Below are 12,280 nucleotides of genomic sequence, written 5' to 3'. Positions count from 1 at the left end.
GACAAATTGATTAGAGTTTTTTGATGATATAACTAGCAGGGTAGATAAAGGGGAACCAGTGGATGTAGTATATTTGGATTTTCAAAAGGCATTCGATTAAGGTGCCACACAAAAAGTTGTTACACAAGATAACGGCTCATGGGGTTGGGGGTAACATATTAGCATGGATAGAGGATTGCTTAACGGACAGAAAACAGAGTAGGGATAAACGGGTCATTTTCAGGTTGGCAGGCTGTAACTAGTGGGGTGCCGCAAGGATCAGTGCTTGGGCCTCAGCTATTTATAATCTATATTAATGACTTGGATGAAGGGACCGAGTGTAATGTATCCAAGTTTGCTGACGATACAAAGCTAGGTGGGAAAGTAAGCAGTGAGGAGGACACAAAGAATCTGCAAAGGGATATATTCAGGTTAAGTGAGTGGGCAAGAAGGTGGCAGATGGAGTATAATGTGGGGAAATGTGAGGTTATTCACTTTGGTAGGAAGAATAGAAAAACAGAATATTTTTTAAATGGTGAGAAACTATTAAATGTTGGTGTTCAGAGAGACTGGTGTCCTGGTACAAGAAACACAAAAAGTTAGCATGCAGGTACAGCAGGAAATTAGGAAAGCAAATGGCATGTTGGCCTTTATTGCAAGGGGACTGGAGTACAAGAGTAAGGAAGTCTTTCTGCAATTGTACAGGGCTTTGGTGAGACCTCACCTGGAGGACTGTGTACAGTTTTGGTCTCCTTACCTAAGGAAGGATATACTTGCCTTAGAGGCGGTGCAACTTAGGTTCACTAGATTAATTCCTGGGATGAGAGGGCTGTCCTATGAGGAGAGATTGAGTAGAATGGGCCCATACTCTCTGGAGTTTAGAAGAATGAGAGGAGATCTCATTGAAACATAAGATTTTGAGGGGGCTTGACAGGGTAGATGCTGAGAGGTTGTTTCCCCCTGGCTGAAGAGTCTAGGACTAGAGGGCATAGTCGCAGGATAAGAGGTCAGCCATTTAAGACTGAGATAAAGAGGAATTTCTTAATTCAGAGGGTTGTGAATCTTTGGAATTCTCTACCCCAGAGGCCTATGGATGCTGAGTCATTGAGTATATTCAAAGCTGAGATGGATAGATTTTTGGTCTCTTCGGGCATCAAGGGATATGGGGATCAGGCGGGAAATGGAGTTGAGGGTGAAGATCAGCCATGATCTTATTGAATGGCGGAGCAGGCTCGAGGGGCCGTATGAAATAGTCCTATTTCTTATGTTCTTAAACTAGGGCCAGAGATACAGGTCAAATTCGGGCATATTCAGGACTGGTGTCAGGAAGTTCTCCACTGAACACCTCGTGTGGTCTTCAGGATAGGGCAGTGGAGGCAAAAATGCTGAAACAGTAGTGTCAGTGTCTATGTGTTACTGGAACAGTACTCCAGAGGCCTGAACTAATAATCCAGAGAACACGAGTTTAAATCCCACTGTGGTAGTTTGAGAATTTGAGTTCAGGTTTGAAGAAAAATCCGGTGTCAGTAAAAGTGAAGCTGTCGGATTGTCGTAAAAACCCAACCGGTTCACGAATGTCCTTTAGGGAAGGAAACCTGCCGTCCTTACCCGGTCTGGGCCTATATGTGACTCCAGTCCCTCACCCAACGTGGTTGACTCTCAACTGCCTCTGGAGTGGCCTAGTGAGTGAGCCCCTCAGTTCAGGGCAACTCGGGGATGGGCAATGAATGCCGAACTTGCCAGCGACGTCCATATCCCGAGAACGAATTTTTTAAAATTAAGGAACAGATGCTTTGGTATGTCTGTGTGTGGAGTTGGGCCGGGGGGAGGGGGAAGTCCAGGTGTATGGTCTTTTCCAGGTGAATGAGCCAACACGGGCCACATGACCGTCCTCATTAGTATCCACCTTGAGAGCTTCTGATCACCACGCACAGGACCCGATGTGTTAGACAGTTCCTGACAGCACAGCTGGAGCTCTGTGGCTCCTGTCTCACACAGTCAGCTCAGCTAGCTATCGCTCACCTCAAATTTAGTCACAGCCTGACTAAGAATTCTTGGAGCTGTGGGTCTCTCCTCATTCATCCCCCCCACCCCAATCCATTAAAACACAACCGTGTAGTAAAATGCATGATGAAATAGGCCTGTAGAATACTTACACACTGCATTATCAAAGCAAATCATATCACAATACGCAATAATGGATTTAATTTTGCTGCTGCTGTCGAAAAGACTCGTATTTATATATGCCCCAAAGTGTTTTGCAAATAATTAATTATCCTGAAGTAGAGAGACTAATGGAGGCAAACATAGCAGCTATTTTGGACACAGCACCATCCTACAAACAGCAACGAGATGAATGGCCAGCTAATCTAGTTTTGGTGGCGGTTGAGAGAGGAAGGCTGGTTTTAGCCATTGACTTGTCTCACTCTGATAAATGAGCAGGTCTGCATGTTTGCGGTCAATGTTTTGATTATAGATCGGGCTCCTAACATTCCCCCAACGTTGCACTTTACCATTACGTAGTGCCAAGGTGGCTGCACAGCACAATGGCATTCAGCACTTACATTGCTGCCAGCTAGTGGCACAATCAGACACTGCAAGAGTACAATGCCCCAATCTGGTGGTAGGAATCGCATGCAGCACGGCAATTCACCATCACTGACAAACTTAGCAGCAGGAATGCTGTACGTTACACAATACCACCCTCAAGTGGTGGGCATAAAATATGGCAAGAGCATCATGTTCTCACTGTGCACTATCAGAGTATCATTGCCTTGGTGGGTGTTTGTTATTTATTGTTGAACCCGAGCATAGGACCAAGGCCCACAGTGAACACCACCACGGTTGAAAAGAGCTGGAGAGATAAGATGCATCAGAAACTAGTGGTTAGGTGAAGCTAATGCCTGAAAACTGTAGGAATAGGAGGCAGAGGAAGGTAAGGAGTTCCAGTTTTACAGTGGCAAGCAACAAAGATGATACTGACAGGGTTATCCCAGTACGGCGACTGAGGATATCACAGCACATAAGAATATAAGAAATAGGAGGAGCAGGAGTAGGCCATACGGCCCCTCGAGCCTGCTCCGCCAGTCAATAAGATCATGGCTGATCTTCGACCTCATCTCCACTTTCCTGCCCGATCCCCATATCCCTTGATTCCCTTAGAGTCCAAAAATCTATATCTCAGCCATGAATATACTCAACGACTGAGCATCCACAGCCCACTGGGAGAGAGAATTCCAAAGATTCACAACCCTCTGAATAAAGAAATTCCTCATCTCAGTCCTAAATGGCTGACCCCTTATCCTGAGACTATGCTCCCTAGTTCTAGACTCTCCAGCCAGGGGAAACAACCTCTCAGCATCTACCCTGTCAAGCCCCCTCAGAATCTTATATGTTTCAATGAGATCACCTCTCATTCTTCTAAACTCGAGAGTATAGGCCCATTCTACTCAATCTCTCCTTATAGTTCAACCCTCTCATCCCAGGAATCAATCTAGTGAACCTTCGTTGCACTGCCTCTAAGGCAAGTATATCCTTCCTTAGATAAGGAGACCAAAACTGTACATGGAGACATCCAAGCACGGTGGCGGCTATTGCTTTTGAAATTCCCTGTGGATTTGATACACATAAGACACATGCAATATACCTAGTGTCCATGAGCCGGATCATAATCACTCCATCTTCAGGCACAGTGGGGAAGGTAGTAAGTTCTTGAAATGAACAGTTTATTCCCGAAGGACTGACCCCTCTTCATTTCAAGAGCAGGGTTACGTTCTTGTGCTCTCACCCATCATGACAAGTGATCTAACAAAGAATCAAAGGGGAAAATGCTACACCATTGCTCTGAAGTAGCTAATGGCACAACTGCATTCTCCAGGAAGGTAGAACACAGCTGGTGCTCATCACTAACCCACAAAATGAGCTGCCAATTTGCTGGGCTGTGATGAGGGAGTGACAGAGAAATGACACCTCACCACAGGAAGGAAATAAATGGAACAGAAGCTGTTCACTCGGACCCAAGAGGAGTCATTTCCCAAGGCCAATCTATGTCTCAATCCAACATGTGGATTGATTAGGGAAAGCCAGCACGGATTTGTTAAAGGCAAATTGTGTTTAACTAACTTGATAGAGTTTTTTGATGAGGTAACAGAGAGGATCGATGAGGGCAATGCAGTTGATGTGGTGTATATGGACTTTCAAAAGGCATTTGATAAAGTGCCGAATAATAGGCTTGTCATCAAGATTGAAGCCTGTGGAATAAAAGGGGCAGTAGCAGCATGGATACAGAATTGGCTAAGTAACAGGAAACAGGGAGTAGTGGTGAACGGTTGTTTTTCGGATTGGAGGGTGGTGTACAGTGGTGTTCCCCAGGGGTCAGTGCTGGGACCACTGCTTTTCTTAATATATATTAATGACTTGGACTTGGGTGTACAAGGCACAATTTCCAAATTTGCAGATGACAAAACTTGGAAGTGTAGTGAACAGTGAGGAGGATAGTGATAGATTTCAAGAGGATATAGACAGGCTGGAGAAATGGGTGGACACATGGCAGATAAAATTTAACAGAAAAATGTGAAGTGATACATTTCGGTAGGAAGAATGAGGAGAGGCAATAATTCTAAAAGGGTTACAGGAACAGTGAGATCTGGGGTTTTATGTGCACAAATCGTTGAAGGTGGCAGTGCAGGTTGAGAAAGTTAGGAAAGTATACGGGATCCTGGGCTTTATAAATAGAGGCACAGGGTACAAAAGCAAGGAAGTCATGATGAACCTTTATAAAACACTGGTTTGACCACAACTGGAGTATTGTGTCCAGTTCTGGGCATCACGCTTTAGGAAAGATGCGAAGGCCTTAGAGAGGGTGCAGAAAAGATTTACTACTTTGATTCCAGAGATGAGGGACTTTAGTTACGTGGATAGACTGGAGAAGCTGGGGTTGTTCTCCTTGGAACAGAGAAGATTGAGAGGAGATTTGATAGAGGTATTTAAAATCATGAAGGGTCTAGAGAGAACAGATAGAGAGAAACTGTTCCCATTGGCGGAAGGGTCAAGAAACAGAGGACGTAGATTTAAGGTGATTGGCAAAAGAACCAAAGGTGACATGAGGAAAAACTTTTTTTTTTAAACACTGCAAGTGGTTAGGATCTGGAATACACTGCCCGAGGGGGTGGTGGAGGCAGATTCAATCATGGCCTTCAAAAGGGAACTGGATAAATACTTGAAAGCAGGGCTACGGGGATAGGGCAGGGGAGTGGCACCAGCTGGAACGCTCTTGCATAGAGCTGGTACGGACTCAACGGGCCGAACGGCCGCCTTCCGTGCTGTAACCTGTGATTCTACGTGCATCAAAGGCTTGTAACTTGGCATTTCAATATTTGCAACATGACTGCAATTAGAGGGCAGGATCAGAACATGGTGATCCACTGCTGCCGTGGTCAGTGACAGATCTAGGACAACCATCTTAGGGATCCTAGGAATCTGCAGAGTCGTCCCATTTGTGACCTCTTTACAGATCCTTTCTACGTGCAAGAAGTTGCAAGGATCAACCTTTATACCTCTGGTAAGTGTCAACTTGGCTCAGTTGGTAACCAATTCCCTCTCAGTCAGAAGGTTGCAGGCTCAAGCCCTGCTCCACAACTTGAACACACAATCTTGGCCTACACTCCAGAGCAGTACTGAGGGAGTGCTGACTGACATTCCTCCCTCAATCAATTCTCCACAAGACATTAACCAATTCCAGCTATGCCACTGTAAGTGTTGAACAGGAGAGGGAAGGATGAGGATCACCCAAGTCCTACTGCCTGTTTGAGTGTGTTGCCCGCTGGGAGACTGGGAGGAGGTCACTCCTTGGCCCTCAGAAGGCAAACGGCCTTGAGAAATTCAAGTAAGGAGGGGAGAAAATATAGGAGACTTCAGTCTCAGTTGAAGAGATAAAGAATTGAAACTCTGTTGTATTAGAGGGAACCCTGCGACCACATTGACAGATATCAGAACATAAGAATTAGGGACTGGGAAAGGCCATCAGGTCCAACAAGCCCATCCCTTCAATTCACTAAACTCAACCCCACCAGCCCGCCGTCTCATCGCACCCCACCAGCCCGCCGTCTCATCGCACCCCACCAGCCCGCCGTCTCATCGCACCCCACCACTCTCTTCTCTCCCCAGAAATTGTCTCCCTCTATACTGTCCACTTCAATGCCCTTCCCAGGTAACTTATTCCACCGGTCTGTAACCTTGCAAAGAAATCTGTTTACGATCATGAGAAGATCCATCTTTAAAATTCTCCTTCCTTCTCCACCCGCCTCTAGCCCCCAACATCCACCCCCCACCCCAGCATTGAGAAGGGTCCACAGACCAACATACCTGGGTGACCAGAGGCTGAAGTAATGCAGCGGACCCTTTCCCCACACAACGGACAGCAAAACGTAAACACCGACAGCAGCGCTCCACGATCCGATTGTCCGCTTGGTGCTTGTTCAAGGTTTCGGATAAGACAGGCCAGATCTTACATAAAAAAAGGGAGGGGGGGAAAAGAAGGCGAAATAAACTGCCTTTAGAGAACAAATAATGTAAAACCGTGATTGCGGAAATGCACTGCAGGCTGATCAGCACCAGGGACTCGCGTTGAAAATGCTGACCCTTCGCTCTCACGCTAATCAACCTGTTCTGTATTTCTATCGCTTTCTGTTTATTTCGAAAGAGTGCAAATTTCGATTCTGAAGCAGCCTGGCATGTTTCCCCTATCACCCACCATTGCTGATTCATAGAATTTAAGCATGACTGTTCAAACCCAGCTTCTTTAAGGGGACTTTCGTGCTCAGTGAGGCAAGAGGATGTTAGTGCTGAGCAACAGAACACTTTCCATTTTGGACACTCAGTATCAGGGTCAAACACTCCCAAGTCTGTAGCAGCATGGATTAGATAGAAAGTACAATTGTTTCTGCACTGCCCCACCTCATTCTGGAATTCTTAAGGTTGCACATTAGCACTGAATTGGGGCATCTCTGTGCTGTGGGCCTGTGCCCACTAGGAACTGGGCTTAGAATATCCACACCCATTTCATGTGGGACCCTTACATCAGTAGCCTAGCGATTATGGTACAGGATGAGCAACCCAGAGGTCACCAGCTCAAATCCCACCGTGGCAAGCTATGAAACTGAATTCAATAAATCTGGTAATTTGTGGAGGAAAGTGAGGGATACGGCGAGGTGGCGGGGTTGAGGGATACGGCGAGGTGGCGGGGTTGAGGGATACGGCGAGGTGGCGGGGTTGAGGGATACGGCGAGGTGGCGGGGTTGAGGGATACGGCGAGGTGGCGGGGTTGAGGGATACGGCGAGGTGGCGGGGTTGAGGGATACGGCGAGGTGGCGGGGTTGAGGGATACGGCGAGGTGGCGGGGTTGAGGGATACGGCGAGGTGGCGGGGTTGAGGGATACGGCGAGGTGGCGGGGTTGAGGGATACGGCGAGGTGGCGGGGTTGAGGGATACGGCGAGGTGGCGGGGTTGAGGGATACGGCGAGGTGGCGGGGTTGAGGGATACGGCGAGGTGGCGGGGTTGAGGGATACGGCGAGGTGGCGGGGTTGAGGGATACGGCGAGGTGGCGGGGTTGAGGGATACGGCGAGGTGGCGGGGTTGAGGGATACGGCGAGGTGGCGGGGTTGAGGGATACGGCGAGGTGGCGGGGTTGAGGGATACGGCGAGGTGGCGGGGTTGAGGGATACGGCGAGGTGGCGGGGTTGAGGGATACGGCGAGGTGGCGGGGTTGAGGGATACGGCGAGGTGGCGGGGTTGAGGGATACGGCGAGGTGGCGGGGTTGAGGGATACGGCGAGGTGGCGGGGTTGAGGGATACGGCGAGGTGGCGGGGTTGAGGGATACGGCGAGGTGGCGGGGTTGAGGGATACGGCGAGGTGGCGGGGTTGAGGGATACGGCGAGGTGGCGGGGTTGAGGGATACGGCGAGGTGGCGGGGTTGAGGGATACGGCGAGGTGGCGGGGTTGAGGGATACGGCGAGGTGGCGGGGTTGAGGGATACGGCGAGGTGGCGGGGTTGAGGGATACGGCGAGGTGGCGGGGTTGAGGGATACGGCGAGGTGGCGGGGTTGAGGGATACGGCGAGGTGGCGGGGTTGAGGGATACGGCGAGGTGGCGGGGTTGAGGGATACGGCGAGGTGGCGGGGTTGAGGGATACGGCGAGGTGGCGGGGTTGAGGGATACGGCGAGGTGGCGGGGTTGAGGGATACGGCGAGGTGGCGGGGTTGAGGGATACGGCGAGGTGGCGGGGTTGAGGGATACGGCGAGGTGGCGGGGTTGAGGGATACGGCGAGGTGGCGGGGTTGAGGGATACGGCGAGGTGGCGGGGTTGAGGGATACGGCGAGGTGGCGGGGTTGAGGGATACGGCGAGGTGGCGGGGTTGAGGGATACGGCGAGGTGGCGGGGTTGAGGGATACGGCGAGGTGGCGGGGTTGAGGGATACGGCGAGGTGGCGGGGTTGAGGGATACGGCGAGGTGGCGGGGTTGAGGGATACGGCGAGGTGGCGGGGTTGAGGGATACGGCGAGGTGGCGGGGTTGAGGGATACGGCGAGGTGGCGGGGTTGAGGGATACGGCGAGGTGGCGGGGTTGAGGGATACGGCGAGGTGGCGGGGTTGAGGGATACGGCGAGGTGGCGGGGTTGAGGGATACGGCGAGGTGGCGGGGTTGAGGGATACGGCGAGGTGGCGGGGTTGAGGGATACGGCGAGGTGGCGGGGTTGAGGGATACGGCGAGGTGGCGGGGTTGAGGGATACGGCGAGGTGGCGGGGTTGAGGGATACGGCGAGGTGGCGGGGTTGAGGGATACGGCGAGGTGGCGGGGTTGAGGGATACGGCGAGGTGGCGGGGTTGAGGGATACGGCGAGGTGGCGGGGTTGAGGGATACGGCGAGGTGGCGGGGTTGAGGGATACGGCGAGGTGGCGGGGTTGAGGGATACGGCGAGGTGGCGGGGTTGAGGGATACGGCGAGGTGGCGGGGTTGAGGGATACGGCGAGGTGGCGGGGTTGAGGGATACGGCGAGGTGGCGGGGTTGAGGGATACGGCGAGGTGGCGGGGTTGAGGGATACGGCGAGGTGGCGGGGTTGAGGGATACGGCGAGGTGGCGGGGTTGAGGGATACGGCGAGGTGGCGGGGTTGAGGGATACGGCGAGGTGGCGGGGTTGAGGGATACGGCGAGGTGGCGGGGTTGAGGGATACGGCGAGGTGGCGGGGTTGAGGGATACGGCGAGGTGGCGGGGTTGAGGGATACGGCGAGGTGGCGGGGTTGAGGGATACGGCGAGGTGGCGGGGTTGAGGGATACGGCGAGGTGGCGGGGTTGAGGGATACGGCGAGGTGGCGGGGTTGAGGGATACGGCGAGGTGGCGGGGTTGAGGGATACGGCGAGGTGGCGGGGTTGAGGGATACGGCGAGGTGGCGGGGTTGAGGGATACGGCGAGGTGGCGGGGTTGAGGGATACGGCGAGGTGGCGGGGTTGAGGGATACGGCGAGGTGGCGGGGTTGAGGGATACGGCGAGGTGGCGGGGTTGAGGGATACGGCGAGGTGGCGGGGTTGAGGGATACGGCGAGGTGGCGGGGTTGAGGGATACGGCGAGGTGGCGGGGTTGAGGGATACGGCGAGGTGGCGGGGTTGAGGGATACGGCGAGGTGGCGGGGTTGAGGGATACGGCGAGGTGGCGGGGTTGAGGGATACGGCGAGGTGGCGGGGTTGAGGGATACGGCGAGGTGGCGGGGTTGAGGGATACGGCGAGGTGGCGGGGTTGAGGGATACGGCGAGGTGGCGGGGTTGAGGGATACGGCGAGGTGGCGGGGTTGAGGGATACGGCGAGGTGGCGGGGTTGAGGGATACGGCGAGGTGGCGGGGTTGAGGGATACGGCGAGGTGGCGGGGTTGAGGGATACGGCGAGGTGGCGGGGTTGAGGGATACGGCGAGGTGGCGGGGTTGAGGGATACGGCGAGGTGGCGGGGTTGAGGGATACGGCGAGGTGGCGGGGTTGAGGGATACGGCGAGGTGGCGGGGTTGAGGGATACGGCGAGGTGGCGGGGTTGAGGGATACGGCGAGGTGGCGGGGTTGAGGGATACGGCGAGGTGGCGGGGTTGAGGGATACGGCGAGGTGGCGGGGTTGAGGGATACGGCGAGGTGGCGGGGTTGAGGGATACGGCGAGGTGGCGGGGTTGAGGGATACGGCGAGGTGGCGGGGTTGAGGGATACGGCGAGGTGGCGGGGTTGAGGGATACGGCGAGGTGGCGGGGTTGAGGGATACGGCGAGGTGGCGGGGTTGAGGGATACGGCGAGGTGGCGGGGTTGAGGGATACGGCGAGGTGGCGGGGTTGAGGGATACGGCGAGGTGGCGGGGTTGAGGGATACGGCGAGGTGGCGGGGTTGAGGGATACGGCGAGGTGGCGGGGTTGAGGGATACGGCGAGGTGGCGGGGTTGAGGGATACGGCGAGGTGGCGGGGTTGAGGGATACGGCGAGGTGGCGGGGTTGAGGGATACGGCGAGGTGGCGGGGTTGAGGGATACGGCGAGGTGGCGGGGTTGAGGGATACGGCGAGGTGGCGGGGTTGAGGGATACGGCGAGGTGGCGGGGTTGAGGGATACGGCGAGGTGGCGGGGTTGAGGGATACGGCGAGGTGGCGGGGTTGAGGGATACGGCGAGGTGGCGGGGTTGAGGGATACGGCGAGGTGGCGGGGTTGAGGGATACGGCGAGGTGGCGGGGTTGAGGGATACGGCGAGGTGGCGGGGTTGAGGGATACGGCGAGGTGGCGGGGTTGAGGGATACGGCGAGGTGGCGGGGTTGAGGGATACGGCGAGGTGGCGGGGTTGAGGGATACGGCGAGGTGGCGGGGTTGAGGGATACGGCGAGGTGGCGGGGTTGAGGGATACGGCGAGGTGGCGGGGTTGAGGGATACGGCGAGGTGGCGGGGTTGAGGGATACGGCGAGGTGGCGGGGTTGAGGGATACGGCGAGGTGGCGGGGTTGAGGGATACGGCGAGGTGGCGGGGTTGAGGGATACGGCGAGGTGGCGGGGTTGAGGGATACGGCGAGGTGGCGGGTAGGCGGGTTGAGGGATATGGTGAGGTGGCGGGTAGGCGGGGTTGAGGGATACGGTGAGGTGGCGGGTTGAGGGATATGGTGAGGTGGATGGTAGGCGGGGTTGAGGGATACGGTGAGGTGGATGGTAGGCGGGGTTGAGGGATACGGTGAGGTGGATGGTAGGCGGGGTTGAGGGATACGGTGAGGTGGCGGGTAGGCGGGGTTGAGGGATACGGTGAGGTGGCGGGTAGGCGGGGTTGAGGGATACGGTGAGGTGGCGGGTAGGCGGGGTTGAGGGATATGATGGGAAGGTGAGTAGGTGGGGTTGAGTTTAGTCAATTGAAGGGATAGGCTCGTTGGGCCTGATAACCAGAAAAATGACCATGAAAGCTGCCGGATTGTTACAAAAACCCAACTGGGCCACTAATGTCCTTCAGGCAAGTGAATCTCTCACCCTTACAAGGTCTGGCCTAAACACAACTCTACTGCCATAGGATATCGTTGACTTTTAACGCCCTCTTAAGTGTAAACAAGGAATCTAGGGGTGGGCAATAAATGCCAGCCTTGCCAACATCCTGAGAACAAAAAAAAATGAACGTAGACACTTTCATCCTATCACATCTGGGCTGGATTGAAGCCAAGGTCTCAGAAATGAAAGGCCTTCATCTCCCAATAGCTTCTGCTCAGCGCCTCCCCGCGGCATCATAGTGTACATTGGGAACTCAGCGGAGACTGAGGGTGGGAGGGAATGGAGAGATAGTGAAGGGAAAGATCCAGATTGTGAATGCACTCTGTGGGAACGTGTACTGGTGTTTCAGTATGTTTGGCAACATGCCACACAATCGGCACGCTCTTTCAGAAAGACAAAAGGAGCTCCCTGACAGCTCAGCCAATTTATTCAACGAGCAGCTGAGCCATTCAGACAGGAAGGAGCCTAAACCTGATCCCCGGTCCATGCTGAGTTAGCTAATCTCCATTAGGGTGGCTCTGCGGTTTCGACATCTGGCCTTGGTGTCCCTAGATAAGATTGGAGGTGGGGTGGGGGGGCAGAAATTCAGACGGGGCTCGCGTCCCTGCAAGGTATCGGGTAAGTGCCCAGCAGTCAGCTAGAGCCAAGGTCTTCAGGGAAAAAGAGGTGAGAAAACTGGGATAAGGCATCTGATAATAAGGATAGCTCCTGATAATGTTTCTCTCTTTTGTGCTAGGAGAGGGGAATGGAAATCTGGAACTC

At 54.0% G+C, this 12,280-nt stretch overlaps 1 protein-coding gene across 1 annotated transcript in view; it reads right to left on the bottom strand.

Annotated features, from left to right (window-relative positions):
* tnpo3 (transportin 3) overlaps nucleotides 1-12,280 on the bottom strand; it is a 78,517-nt gene that overhangs the window by 13,688 nt on the left and 52,549 nt on the right. The window contains exon 16 of the mRNA XM_068005250.1: nucleotides 6,343-6,483. Coding sequence (XP_067861351.1) covers nucleotides 6,343-6,483 — 141 coding nt within the window. The remainder of the gene's footprint in view (nucleotides 1-6,342; nucleotides 6,484-12,280) is intronic.

This window comes from Heptranchias perlo, chromosome 24 (assembly GCF_035084215.1).
Source record: "Heptranchias perlo isolate sHepPer1 chromosome 24, sHepPer1.hap1, whole genome shotgun sequence".
Classification (NCBI taxonomy): Eukaryota; Metazoa; Chordata; class Chondrichthyes; order Hexanchiformes; family Hexanchidae; genus Heptranchias; species Heptranchias perlo.
This window is presented reverse-complemented; position numbering and strand designations above follow the sequence as displayed.